The sequence below is a fragment of the Prionailurus viverrinus genome, chromosome B2 (assembly GCF_022837055.1).
Source record: "Prionailurus viverrinus isolate Anna chromosome B2, UM_Priviv_1.0, whole genome shotgun sequence".
In the NCBI taxonomy this organism is placed as follows: Eukaryota; Metazoa; Chordata; class Mammalia; order Carnivora; family Felidae; genus Prionailurus; species Prionailurus viverrinus.
The window spans coordinates 43015055-43029822 of NC_062565.1; the positions used below are offsets into that span (position 1 = coordinate 43015055).

At 38.6% G+C, this 14768-nt stretch overlaps 1 protein-coding gene across 4 annotated transcripts in view; it reads right to left on the bottom strand.

Moving 5' to 3' along the window:
• Positions 1-14768, bottom strand: part of SUPT3H (SPT3 homolog, SAGA and STAGA complex component) — a 540862-nt gene that overhangs the window by 252275 nt on the left and 273819 nt on the right. For all 4 annotated transcript variants that reach the window (XM_047858055.1, XM_047858052.1, XM_047858053.1 and 1 more), the window contains exon 3: positions 2708-2792. In XM_047858055.1, coding sequence (XP_047714011.1) covers positions 2708-2792 — 85 coding nt within the window. The remainder of the gene's footprint in view (positions 1-2707; positions 2793-14768) is intronic.

Below are 14768 nucleotides of genomic sequence, written 5' to 3' on the forward strand. Positions count from 1 at the left end.
TTTATTTTGAGAGAGAGAGAGAGAGAGAGCGAGAGAGCACACAGAGCCCGACTCAGGACTCGATCCCACAAACCGTGAGATCATGACTTCAGCCGAAATCAAGAGCTGTACGCTTAACTGGCTGAGCCACCCAGGTGCTTCTAAATCTGGGTGCTTTTAGGATTTACATTATTTTTTTTGTATTCAGCAGTTTAACATGCATGCCTTTGGGTTTACTGTATTTGGAGTTGGCTTAGCTCTTTGAATCTGTAGACTTATGTATTTCAATTTCAGATGTTTTCAGCTATTATGTAATTATAGAGAAAGTCCATTTGCAGTAGCAACAAAAATCAAATACGTAGGAATAAATATAGTAAGAAATATGTATAGCCTATAGAAGAAAAATGTTAAAAGAGTCATGAAAGACACAAAAGTGGTTTTGAAAAAAATGCAGACAGTCCCTGTTCTCAGATTGAGTGAACATACTTAAAATGCAGCTCTCTCTAAATTGATTAATAAATTCGGGCAATCTCAACGAAAATACCAGAAAGCTACTTTATGGAGCTAGAAAATCTAATATTAACATTCATATAAAAAAATAAACATACAAGAATAATCAGGAACACACAGAAAAATGACAAGGAGAATCTAGTTGTAACAATCTTTAAAATATACCATAAAACCTATATAATTTAAATTTTTAGAAAATGTTTTTATTTATTTTTGAGACAGAGAGAGACAGAGCATGAGCAGGGGAGGGGCAGAGAGAGAGGGAGACACAGAATCTGAAGCAGGCTCCAGGCTCTGAGCTGTCAGCACAGAGCCCAACGCGGGGCTCAAACTCCTGGACTGTGAGATCATGACCTGAGCTGAAGTTGGACGCTTAACCGACTGAGCCACCCAGGGGTCCCAAAAACCTGTATAATTTAAAATGTATTATCACACGCATAGAAAAATAAGGCACTGATAATAAATATAAAATCATAAATAGATCCCAAATATGCTTACTTAGTATATGACAAAGGGGGTATTTCAAATCATTAGGGGAAGTATGGATGGTATAACTGGGTAGTCCTTGGAAGAAAGATAAAATGAGATCTGTATCTCACATGATAACAAGAACAAACTACAAATGGATTAAGGATCTAAATGTTAAAAATGAAGCCATGCAAGTATCAGAAGGTAACATGGGTGAATTCTTCTCCAAATTCAATATAAAGTAAGTCTTTCTAACTATGTTTCAAAAGCCTAAGATAATAAAAGGTTGATATATTTGGCTCACTTAAAATAAAAATATTTGTATGTCTAAAAAATCCCATAGAAATAAAGTCAAAAGATAACACACAGTGGAAGAATATATTTGTATCATATACCACAAAGGATTGATATCTCTAATATATATGGGACATAGGATCAAAAACCTGATGGGAAAAGGGGAAAAGGACACGGAAGTGTTCCTAAAGGCCAATACTCTAACAACTTGAGCAATAAAAATAATGATATTATTGTATAATGATTCTAAGAATAAAACTTAAATATACATTAGTCCATACAAATATACATTAAAAATTGAATAAATAAATGGTGATGAAGGATAGATATTCCTTTAAGGATAACTGCAATTAAAAAATATAAAAGGAAACAAGCAAATAGAAAACCACTATTAGGTAAATACCACAGTCATAACTGTCTCAGACAAGATCCATGGATGAATGTTCAAACAAATAGGCACGAATTTTTAGAGAAGGAAAATATTTGTAGAGTCACAAAATACCTCCCCCAAGATAATTATTTACAACAAAAAGAAATAACTTGTAACTTCGTTATAGCGGGGAAATTCAGTATATATACCCTCAGCCAATTTATCAAGGTTAAGATCACAAATAAGACATCAACAACATGAACCCCAACGATACGACGCATTGAAAAGGACCCATCACCTCCATGGTATTCTTGGCAAAAATGCATAGCCACATTCTAATCATACGAAAACATCAGATGGGTTGAAAAAAGGAGAGGATTCTACAAAACAACTGTCTAGTAAGTTTAAAAAGGTGTCAAGGCCATGAGACAAGGAAAGACGAAGGAGCTATCCTAGAAAGGGGGCGACTACAAAGACAGGATAGCAAAGTACAATGTGTTATCCCGGACTGGCTCCTGGAACAGGGAAGGAGCATTACCAAGAGAACTGATGAAAATGAAATAAGGTCAGTAATTTCATTAAAGGTATTACAGCAACGTTATTTCCTGGTTTTGATAATAGTACTGTGGTTACATAAGATGTTAACGAAAGAAAGATGAAAGGTCTCTCAGAATTCTACGCACTATTTGTGCAGTTCTTCTGTAAGTCTGAAGTGCAATATGGAGAAGTTTTGAAAAAACAATTCAGTGTTACCAGGGGTCAGGGAGTAGGTGAAAGGACTGACTATAGCCAGAGGCACAAGAGAACATTTTTGGATGATAAAAAAAAAAAAAACGTTCTATATCGTGCTGTGTTTGGAGTCACACGACAGTATTCAGTTGTCAAAACTGAATTATGCACGTGGATTGGTGAAATTTGGTTTTATGTAAATTACACCTGACTCCAGCAGACAAGAAAAGAATTCCAAATGGAAGTATCATCTTTAGACAAAAAAAAAAAAAAAAAAAAAAGGTTGGCTTGCAATCCCAACAGAAGCAGCTAGGAGCAGAATGGAGAAATACCAAATAAGATTGTATACGCTCTTACCAGATTAATTAACTGTGTGTGTACCACATCTTCTACCAAAACTGCTGTTTCATGAAGAGGCCTCCTAGCATCACCTAAAGAAAACCTGTAAAAAAAAAAAAAAAAGAAAAAAAAAAAAGAAAGAGATTAAGCAAACCAATACTAAGTAAGGACTGTAAAACTAAGAAAATACAAAAGTGAAAGATATTTATTATAATAATGTTAATAAAGTACAAATTGTTCTATCAAACAACAGAGTGGATGTGCAATGTTCTATTGACAAAGAACTGCATTTCTCCCACACAAGCTACAACTTGTAAAATGCAGTGTTATCTATGATTTCTTGATTTGTGTAGGATATTGGAAGATATTAACCACTACTTCATAATACTGGCAACCAGAAAATCATGTTACTATATCCAAAGTACTAATACAGTAATATAGTAACAGCTATTTAGAAAAATTATAAAAGCAGGTAATGGAATTAGGCAAGTAATGTAATTAAAATGAAAGTTGCTTAGAAAAATGTATATAAATGCCATAATATATTATTTCTAATTATACATAAGCAGATTATCAAGAATGGGTTACTGATCTTAAAAGTCCTTTTCTCAACTTTCATATGGTGGGCCAGATATGCAGAGAATCCCTTCCCGGTGAAGAACATTTGAAAAGGCGCAATACTGTGTTAATGACTTTAACCAGCAGTGTAGGAGGTAAAACAGAATGCTGGCAAGATGATAAAATACAGTTCCACTGGGAGAGGCCTGGAGCCAAAGTTTATTCTGAAGGCAACTAATGTCATAATGGCCCATAATCTGGATTTCATTTAATACAGTATTCAAAAAATAGGAAAGAATGCTGGGACCCCAAGCAAGGCAGGAGGTCAGTTTGAGGGACCTAATATGAAGTTGGTGATAGTCGTATGTGTGAACTAAGCAAATACTTACTCCACAGAAGGCATTTTGCCTATCTCACCTGAGGCTATGAGTAAAAGAACAAAAAAATAGAGTGCTGGCATGAGGAGAGATAAATGGAATAGAATAGAGAGCCCAGAAGTAAAACCTTACATTTTATACAACTGATTTTCAGTAAGGGTGCCAGGAACACCCAATTTGGAAAGGACAGTCTTTTCAACAAGTGATGCAGGGAAACAAGATCTCTACACGGAAACAATGACGTTGGATTCTTACCTTGTACCATATATAAAAATAAACTTGAAATAGGTCAAAGACCTAAATTAAAAAGCTAGAACTACAAAACTCTTAAACCAGGGGGCAATCTTCATGACCTTGGATTTGGCAAGGGTTTCATAACTATGACACCAAAATAACAGGCAACAAAAGAAAAGATAAATATATTGGAATTCATCACAATTACAAACCATCAAAGGACAAGACAGGGAAAAGACCACCCAGAGAATGGGAAAAAATATTTGAAAATCATAGATCAAATAACCAGAATATATTTTAAAAACTCCTATAACACAACAATAGAGAAAAAAAGAATCCCAGTTTTAAAATGGGCGAGAGACTTGAATCAATATGTCTCTAACGTAAACATACGTACAGCCAATAACCAGTGAAAAGATCCTCAGTATCATTAGTCATTAGAGAAATGCAAATGAAAATCACACTGAGAAGCTACCTGACACCCAGAGGGCATTTCTACCATCAACAAAACAGAAAGTGTTGGCTAGGTTATAGAGAAACCGAAAACGTTGTACATTGCTGGAGGGAAGGCAAAACAGTACAGCCACTGTGGAAAAGAGTTGCGTGGTTTCAGAAAACATTAAGCACAGGATTAGCATATGACCTAGCAATTCCACTCCTGGGTGTATACCTCAAAAAGCAGAAAACAGAGATTGAAACAAGTACGTGTATACCAGCAATCGCAGCTGCATTATTCACAATCATCAACAGGTAGAAACAACTGAAGTGTCCATCAAGAAATGAATAAACAAAATGTTGTAATTACACACGAAATATCATTCAACAATAAAAGGGAAAGAAGCTCTGATACATGCTCTTACACGAATAAAGTTTAAAAACACTGTGCTAGTTGAATAAGCCAGACAAAAAAGGACAACTATTGTATGTTGCCACCTGTACAGGTCATCTGGAATAAGAAAATTCATAGAAACAGAAAGCAGAATAGAAGACACAGGGGGACTGGAGAGTATTTGCTTAATGTGTGGAGAGTTTCTGTCTGGGATGATAAAAACTTCTGTACAATAAACAGTGATGATGGTAGCACAACACTGTGAATGTATTTAAAACTTAAAAGTAGTTAAAGTGGTAAATTTTATGTTTTATATTTTATCACAGTGATTAATATGGATGAAAAATAATAAAGAGTGGAGAGATGCAACGATAAATGTAATTAGCGATTCGAACAGATCTGAGGAAATTACCCATAATACATCATGGATAATAACAGAATATCATGATCAGTATTACGCCAAATATGTCGATACTGAGGTGAAATAGATAAATTCCACTCCCCCCCCCCAAAAAATACAAATGGCCAAAGTGACTCAAGAAGAAATAAAAAACCTGAATAGTTTTATAAATGTGGAAGAAACTGAATCGGCAGTAAAAAAATCCAAACCTAAGCAAAACCAAAACACACAAAAACATAACAGCCTTACCATTGTACCAAACACGCAAAGAATCAATTATTCTAATTTGATACAACTTTTCAAGAGAACAGAGTGAGACAAATACTCCCTAACTCATTTATTGAGGCTAATATACCCTGGGTATCAAAACTAGAAAAAAAAATGAAAGAAAATAAAATTACACATAAATTTTACTCATGTACATAAACAGAAAATAAATAAATGAAAGGCATGAATAACACAAAAGGTAGAATGAGAGGGAATTCACTTTCTCTACTACTCTGCACCTATGACCTCATGAGAGCTCCATATGATTGGTTAGCAGGAAAAAAGAAGACTCGGGTCCTGGTTTACAAGTCCCGCATGATATACAGGCATCTCCCAGAAGTGAACTGTAGTTCCGTAGCACTGCAGTCCCATGGTGAAACCTCCCTGAAAGACAGTGGTGAAGGGAAATCCTCCCAATCGGAAAACCATTCAACAGTGCGCCTAGTTGTTCCTTTGATTTGAAAGGACAAATTATATAGTGATTCATGGGCTATGGCCAATGCTTGGCTAAATAAATGGGAAAGGACACGGAAGGAACATGATTAGAAAATTCATGAGAAGGAAATGTGGCAAAGAGGCAAGTAGCTAAGATTTCTCTGAACAAGAAAAAAAGTGAAGATATCGGAGTCCCATGAGAATACTCATGGGCAACCTCAGCAAAGGAGAATTTTAATGATCAATGGATACTATCAGCCTTTTGCCCCAGTCACCCTGTCATCATTCAATGGGCCCATGAACCCAGTGGCCATGGTGGGAGGGGTGGAGGATACGCAGGACCCAGTAACATGGATTTCCACTAACCAGTGCCATCGCTGTTACAACCCCTGCTGAGTGCCTATCTGTTGGCAGCAAAATCAACACTGAGTTTCCAAAATGGCACCACTCCCCAAGGTGACCAGTCATTTCCCTTGCAACACGTTGATTATATCAGACCACTTCCATCATGAAAATGAAAGGGTATGGTTCTTACCAGAATAGACATTTCCTCTGAATATGGATTTGCTGTCCCTACACGCAATGCCACTGCCAAAACTACCATCTGTGGATGAATAGAATGCCTGTCTGTTGTCATGGTATTCCATACAGCATTGTTCGTGACCAAAAAACTCACTTCACAGCAAAAGCAGTGGCGCACTGGGCCCATGCTCATATAGTTCACTACTCTTAACATGTTCCCCACCATCATGAGGTAGCTGGTTTGACAGAATGGTGGAATGGCCTTTTGAAGATCCAGTTACAGTGCCAGCTAGGTGACAATATCTTGTAGAGCTGGGGCCAGGGTCTCCAGAACATTTATATATCCTGTGAATCAACATCCCATATATGGTGCTGTTTTCACCCACAAACTGGACTCACAAATCCAGGAATCAAGGGGTGGAATGGTAGTGGCAGCACTCATTATCACCCCTGAAGACCCACTAGCAAAATTTTGCTTCTAGTTCCCATGGCCTTATGATTTGCTGGCCTACAAGTCTTCTGGAGAGGGAGGGATGCTTTCACATTTATTCCACTGACACAACAATTATTCCATTGAAATAAGACTTAAGACTGCCATTCAGTCACTTCAGATTGCTCATGCTTCTGAATCAACAAGCAAAGAGGGAGTTACTGTGCTGGCTGGGGTGAGTGATGTTGACTACCAAGTGGAGACTGGACTGGTCTGCCACAGTGGAGGTAAGGACATGTCTGGAGTACAGGAGATCCCTTAAGCCACCTCTTAGTGTTACCATGCCCTGTGATTAAAGTCAATGGAAAACTACAGCAACCCAATCCAGGAAAGACTATTAATGGCCCAGATCCTTTGGGAATGAAGGTTTGGGTCATTCCACCAGACAAAAAACCACAACCAGCTGAGGTGGTAGCTGAAGGCTAAGGGAATACAGAAGGGGTAGTGGCAAAAAGGTAGTTACTAATACCAACTATCCACATGACCAGTGACAAAAGCAAGTGTTGCAATCATCATGAATATGTCCTCCTTATTTTGTTATGAATATGTTTGTGTGTGTGTGTGTGTGTGTGTGTGTGTGTGTGTGTGTGTGTGAGGTAAATATTGTTTCTCTCCCTCTCTTATTCCCTTATCATGTAACATAAAATGTATTGAATTAATAGCATAATATTTATTAATTTCACATCACAGAATTTAAGTTAGGGATATTAAGAAGAAGGGTAAACATCACTTAAGGGCTTAACCTCATCTTCTGGGAAACGGGTAATACATTTTCAATTGTACACTGGATAATCGTATGACGTTAGGCAAAATTATGACCTTGTTATTGCCTTTATTTGGAGATTAAGAATAGTTTAAAGAGATGTAAATGGGTGCCGAGTGGACATGGGTGATGGTTAATTTTATGCCTTAACCTTATTGGGCTGTGGGGTGCCCAAGTATTTGATTAAGCATTAACCTGGGGGTGCCTGGGTGGCTCAGTTGGTTAAACATCCAACTCTTGATTTTGGCTCAGGTCATGATTTCATGGTTCATGAGATCAAGCCGTGTACGGAGCTCTACGCTCTTGGAATTCTCTCTCTCCTTCTCTGCCCCTCCCCTGCGTGCATGCTCTCTCTTTCAAAATATACAAACATTAAAAAACAATAACAAAACAATCTGGATAAGTCTGTGAAAGTATTTCTTTCTTTCTTTCTTTCTTTCTTTCTTTCTTTCTTTCTTTCTTTCTTTCCTTTCTTTGTAAGTCTATGTATATTGAAAGAGAGTCAGAGAGAATGTGGGAGGGGCAGAGAGAGAGATAAAGAGAAATAAAGAGAATCCCAACCAGGTTCCACATCACCAGCACGGAGCCCAATGTGGGGCTTGAATTCACCAATGATGAAATCATGACCTGAGCTGAAACCAAGAGCCAGACACTTAACCAACTGAGCCACTCAGGCATCCTGTGTGAAAGTATTCTTTTTTTTAAGTTTATTTTTATTTATTTTTTGAGAGAGATATAGAGAGCAAGTGAGGGATGGGCAGAGAGTGAGGGAGACAGAATCCCAAGCAGGCTCCGCACCATTAGCACAGAGACTGATGTGGGCCTCGAACTCATGAACCGTGAGATCATGACTTGAGCAGAAGTGAAAAGATAAACACTTAATCAAATGAGCCACACAGGCAACCCTGAAAGTACTTCTAAATGAGATTAATTGAGTAAGGCAAATTGCCCTCTCCAATATGGGTGGAACAAAAGAACAAAAGGCAGAGTAAGGGAGAAATAGTCCCTCTGCCTATCTTCAAGCTAGGACATCAGTATTCCACACTGCCTTTGAACTCAGACTGGGACTTACACCATCAGCTCTATGGCTTTTCAGGTTTTCATACTGTTTATTCCCCTGTCTCCATTTTTCTTTTTAAATTTCACAATGTACATCTTTGTACCTTGTATTTCATTAACAACTTATTGTAACTGTAGTTATTTTTACTACTTACGTTTTTAGCCTTCACACTAGATGCATAAATGATTTGCTCAACACCATTAAAACATCCGAGTACTATGAATTTAACCAGTGGAGTCTGTTTGTTAATTTATTTTCCAGTTACTACTTAGCATCCTTTCATTTCAGTTTCAAGGAGTCCCTTAACATTTCTTATAAGGCTAGTCTCGTGGTTATGAACTCCTTCAGCTTTTGCTAGTCTATGAAAATCTGTATTTCTCCTCCAATTCATAAGGACAACTTTGTCAGGTAGACTATTCTTGGCTGCCAATTGTTTGCTTCCAGCGCTTTGAATATATCATGCCACTCTCTTCTGGACTACAAAGTTTCTGCTGAAAAATCTGCTGGCAGTCTTGTGGGGAGGAGTCCTTCATATGTAACAAGCTGGTTTTCTCTTGTTGCTTTTAAGATTTTCTCCTTGTCTTTAACCTTTGACACTTTAATTATGTGTCTCAGTGTGGGTCTCTTTGGATTCATCTGATTTGGAACTCTGTGAGAATCCTGAATCTGGAAGCCTGTTTCTTTCCCCTGGTTATGAAAATTTTCAGTCATTATTTCTTCAAATAAGCTGTCTATCCCCTTTCTCTCTCTCTCCTCCTTCTGAGACCCTATAATGCAAATATTCGTCCACTTGATGGTGTCTTTTAAGTCCCTTAAACTATCTTTACTCTTTTTAATTCTTTTTTTTTTGCAACTCTCATTGGATGAATTCCACTGTTCTGTCTTCAATTCACTGATCCTTTCTTTGGTTTCATCTAGTCTGCTGTTAAACCCCTCTTTTGAAATTTTCAGTTCAGTTATTGTATTCTTCAACTCTGTGATTTGTTTGGTATTTTTTTACATTTTCTCTTTGTCAAAATTTTCACTGTATTCATGCATTGTTCTCCTGATTTCAGTGAGCATCTTTATGACCATTATTTCGAACTCTTTATCAGGTAAATCACCTCACTTTCTTGAGTTTTATCTTATATTTTTGTTTGGAACATATCTGTTCCTCATTTCCTTCACTCTCTGTGTTGATTTATGTGCATTAGATAAAACAGCCACTTCTTCCAGTCTTTTTTTTATGAGAAAAAAATTTTATGGCACAAGAACAGACACTCAGATCAACGGAACAGAATAGAGAACCCAGAAATGGACCCACAAACGTATGGCCAACTAATCTTCAACAAAGCAGGAAAGAATATCCAATGGCACAAAGACAGTCTCTTCAGCAAGTGGTGCTGGGAAAACTGGACAGCGACATGCAGAAGAATGAACCTGAACCACTTTCTTACACCATACACAAAAATAAACTCAAAATGGATGAAAGACCTAATTGTATGACAGAAAGCCATCAAAATCCTCGAGAAGAAAGCAGGCAAAAACCTCTTTGATCTTGGCCACAGCAACTTCTTACTCAACACGTCTCCAGAGGCAAGGGAAACAAAAGCAAAAACGAACTACTAGGACCTCATCAAAATAAAAAGCTTCTGCACAGCAAAGGAAACAGTCAGCAAAACTAAAAGGCAACCGACACAATGGGAGAAGATATTTGCAAATGACATATCAGATAAAGGGTTAGTATCCAAAATCTATAAAGAACTTATGAAATTCAACATCCAAAAAACAAATAATCCTGTGAAGAAAAGAGCAAAAGACATGAATAGACACTTCTCCAAAGAAGACATCCAGATGGCCGACACATGAAAATATGCTCAACGTCATTCATCATCAGGGATATACAAATCAAAACCACAAAGAGATACCACCTCACACCTGTCAGAATGGCTCACATTAACAACTCAAGCAATGACAGATGTTGGCGAGGATGCGGAGAAAGAGGATCTCTTTGGCACTGCTGGTGGGAATGCAAACTGGTGCAGCCACTCTGGAAAACAGTATGGAGGTTCCTCAAAAAATTAAAAATAGAACTACCCTACGACCCAGCAATTGCACTACTAGGTATTTATCCATGGGATACAGGTGTGCTGTTCTGAAGGGACACATGCACTCCAATGTTTACAGCAGCACTATCAACAATAGCCAAAATATGGAAAGAGCCCAAATGTCCATCGATGGATGAATGATAAAGATGTGGTATATACATACAATGGAGTATTACTCAGCAATCAAAAAGAATGAAATCTTGCCATTTGCTACGTGGATGGAACTGGAGGGTATTATGCTAAGTGAAGTTAGTCAGAGAAAGACAAATATATGACTTCACTCATATGAGGACCTCAGGAGACAAAACACATGAACATAAGGGAAGGGAAACAAAACTAATATAATAACAGGGAGGGGGACAAAGCATAAGAGACTCATAAATATGGAGAACAAACAGAGGGTTACTGGAGGGGTTGTGGGAGGGGGAATGGGCTAAATCGGTAGGGGCATTGAGGAATCTACTCCTAAAATCATTGTTGCACTATACGCTAACTAATTTGGATATAAATTTAAAAAATAAAATTAAAAAAAAAGTTTATGTTTATTTTTGAAGAGGGGAAGGAGGGGCAGACAGAGAAGGAGACACAGAATCCAAAGCAGGCTCCAGGCTTTGAGCTGTCAGCACAGAGCCTGATGTGGGGCTCGAACTCACAGACCATGAAATCACGACCAGAGCCAAAATCAGATGCTTAACCAACTGAGCCACCAGGCGGCCCTCTCCCAGTCTTGACTGAATAGTCTTGTGTAGGAGATGAACATTATCACTTAGCCCTAGTTCTTGGTCATCTCTCTAGACTTAACCTTCTTTGTTCTTAGAGACTCATAGTAACTGAGGGTGTGCCAAGAACTATCAGTGTCCCACAGGAGAAGATCTCAGCACATAGATTTAGGCTGATTGGAAGCAGGACCCCAAGGCAGGATCTTTAAAGTGTGCAAACAAGCTTCCCTTAGGGAATGAGCGGGAGATGAGTATTTCTCTCCGTTCCCTCTGTGCTGAGCCCTGGAATGATAGTTGGTTCAAAAGTGTTTCTTTGCTTGCTATAGTCCCAAGGAACCAGTAACTCAAGCTCTGTTGGCCGCCACTGCCAGATCAAGAGATGTGTCCCCTGGACGGGGGCTGCAAAAGCCAGGGTACCACACGTGTGTAAAAGCTCTTCTGAGGGTGATGCTCTTGTCCTGGAATTGGTCAGAGAGAGAATGCAGAGGCTTCCCCAATCTGTGGAGAGGTTCATTAATCAGCCCCTAGATACATGCCAACTTAGCCTGACCTTTAATTGATAGTTTTTAAGATATGCAATAGGCCTCTTTCAGGAAAGACTGGGAGGTGGGCATTTCTAACTGCTGTCTCTGTGCTGACCCCCGGGAGAAAAGCCAATTAAAAACTTTCTTTTGGGCTGGCCCGCTGACACCAAAGCCAGTGTGTCCTCTAGATGGCAGTCACAAAAGTTAGATTAGCAGATGTGTGCATGAGGTCCTTTCATGGAGACACTGAACCATAGTAGGGCAGAGGGAATCCTGGAGACCTATGCTAAGTTAGAAGCCTGGCCTTCAGGCTTCAGTTTTTTCCGCCAAGGTTTATTGAGAAGTAATTGACATATATCACTGTGTAAGTGGAAGGTGTCTGATTTACACATATCGTGAAACAATTACTGCAATAGATTCAGTTAACATCCATCATCTCATATATATACAAAAGAGGAAAGAAAAAATTTTTCTTTGTGATGAGAACTTTAGAAACTACTGTTAACAACTTTCTTCCAGAACACACAGCAGCGTCAGCTATGATCATCATGTTGTACGTTACATCCCTAGTACTGATTTATCTTATAACTGGAAGTTTGTACCATGACCACCTTCCTCCAATTCCCCTGCCCCTCACCCCCTACCTCTGGCACTTATAAATTTTATCCCTCTTTCTATGATTTGGTGGGGTTTTCGTTTTTGTTTCTGCTTTAGATTCCACATATGTACGTGATCATATGATATTTGTCTATCTGACTTATTTCACTTAGCATAATGCATTTGAGGCCCACCCATGTTGTCACAAATGGTAGGATTTTCTAATTTTTTATGGTTCAATAATATTCCAATGTGTGTGGATACATATACATATATGTGTATACATACATGTGTGTACGTATGTATGTATCTATTTATCTATATGTTTATTCATTCATCCATCGATGGACAGGTTGTTTCCATGTCTTGGCCATTTTACATAATGCTTTCATGAACATGGTGAAGGTATTTTTCAAGCTAGTGTTTCTGTTTCCTCAGGATATATATATATATGTTGAAACCCCAACACCAACGCACAAGTGTTCCCATTTTCTCCACATCCATACCAGCACTCGTTGTCATTTTTCATGATGGCCATTCTAACAGGCATGAGGTGATACCTCATTGAAGTTTTGATTTCCATTTCCTTAATGATAGTAACACTGAAGATGCTCAGTGCCTGCGGTGCCTGTGGACCATCTGTATATCTTCTTTATATATTTATTTAGTTTTTTTTAATGTTTATTTACTTATTTTGAGAGTGGGGGTGGGGGGAGAGGCACAGAGACAGAGAGGAGATGGAGAATCCCAAGCAGGCTCTGCACCGTTAGAGCAGAGCCCAGTGAGAGGCTCAATCTCACAAACTGTGAGATCATGACCTGAGCCAAAATCAAGAGTTGGACGCTCAACCAACTGAGCCACCCAGGCGCCCCATATATATCTTCTTTAGATAAATGTCTGTTCAGGTCCTTTGCCCATTTAAGGTAATATTTGTTTTTTTGGATGTTGAGTTATAGGAGTGCTTTATATACTTTGCATATTAACCCCTTATCAGATACATGATTTGCAAAAAAAAAAAAAAATTTTTTTTTTCCATTGCACAAGCTGTCATTTCTTTTGCTGAATGGAAGTTTGTTTGTTTGTTTGTTTGTTTGTTTGCTATACATCCAGCTTGGGGTTTTTTTTTACTTTGCTGTCTGTGCTTTAGGTGTGATTTCCAAAAACTCATGACCAAGACCCATGTCAAAAAGCTTTTTGACTGTTTTAAGAGTTTCAGGTCTTACATTATGTCCACAAGCCACTTAGAGATAATTTTTGTGAGTGGTGTAAGACAGGGGTCAAGTGTCATTCTTTTAACATGTGTATATCCAGTTTTCCCAGTGCCACTTATTGAAGAGATCGCCTTTTTTCCATTGAGTATTCTTGGCTCCCTTGTCAAATATTAGTTGGCCGTATAAGCTTGGCTGCAGGCTGCAGCTTTTAAGAATGCAAATGGGCACCTTTCAAGGAAAGGCTGGGAGACAGGCATTCCTGTCTGCTGCCTCTGAGCTGAGCCCTGGTGGGGGACAGCCAAGGTAAGTCCCTGGGACACTTGGCAATCCTGCCATGAACTGTTCCTTTCTTTGCTATCGTCTTGTGGACTTAGTGGACAAAACCCCATTGGCTTTCAGAGTTAGGTGTTGTGGCAGCTTGTCCTTCAGGTGAAAGTCCTAAAAGTTGGGGCACTGGGTATTGGGTCCAAATATTCTGCTGCTTAGAGAGAAAGAAGCTAGGAGTTCTGGGTTCCTACCTGATTGTATGTCACGGTGCCAGGATGGAGTTTATGGTGAGTATATCTTACTCTTTCCTATTTCAAATTGAATTCTTTTTTTTTTTTTTTTTTTTTTTTTGGTCATTTGCTTGATACATAGGAATTGCTTAGCTAGTTTCTGGACTTGTTCAAAGGGAATTTTTCTGTGTATGGTTGTAGACTTGGTGTGTTGATGGAAGGAGGTTAGTTTAGGAGGCTCCTATGTCACCACCTTGGACTGGAATCTTGGAATTCTCAGGCTTTCTACTGAAACTAAAATTTACACCACTGGCTTTTCCGTAGCTCATGTCTGTGGACTCAGACTGTAACTTACACTATCAGCTCTCCTGCTCCTAAGCTACTTGGACGTGGACTAGAACTATACCAATGGCACTCCTGGGTCTCTAGCTTGGTGACTGCAGATCCTAGGACTTCTCAGCTTCCATAATTGTGTAGTCAATTCCCTTATAATACATCATTTTGATACA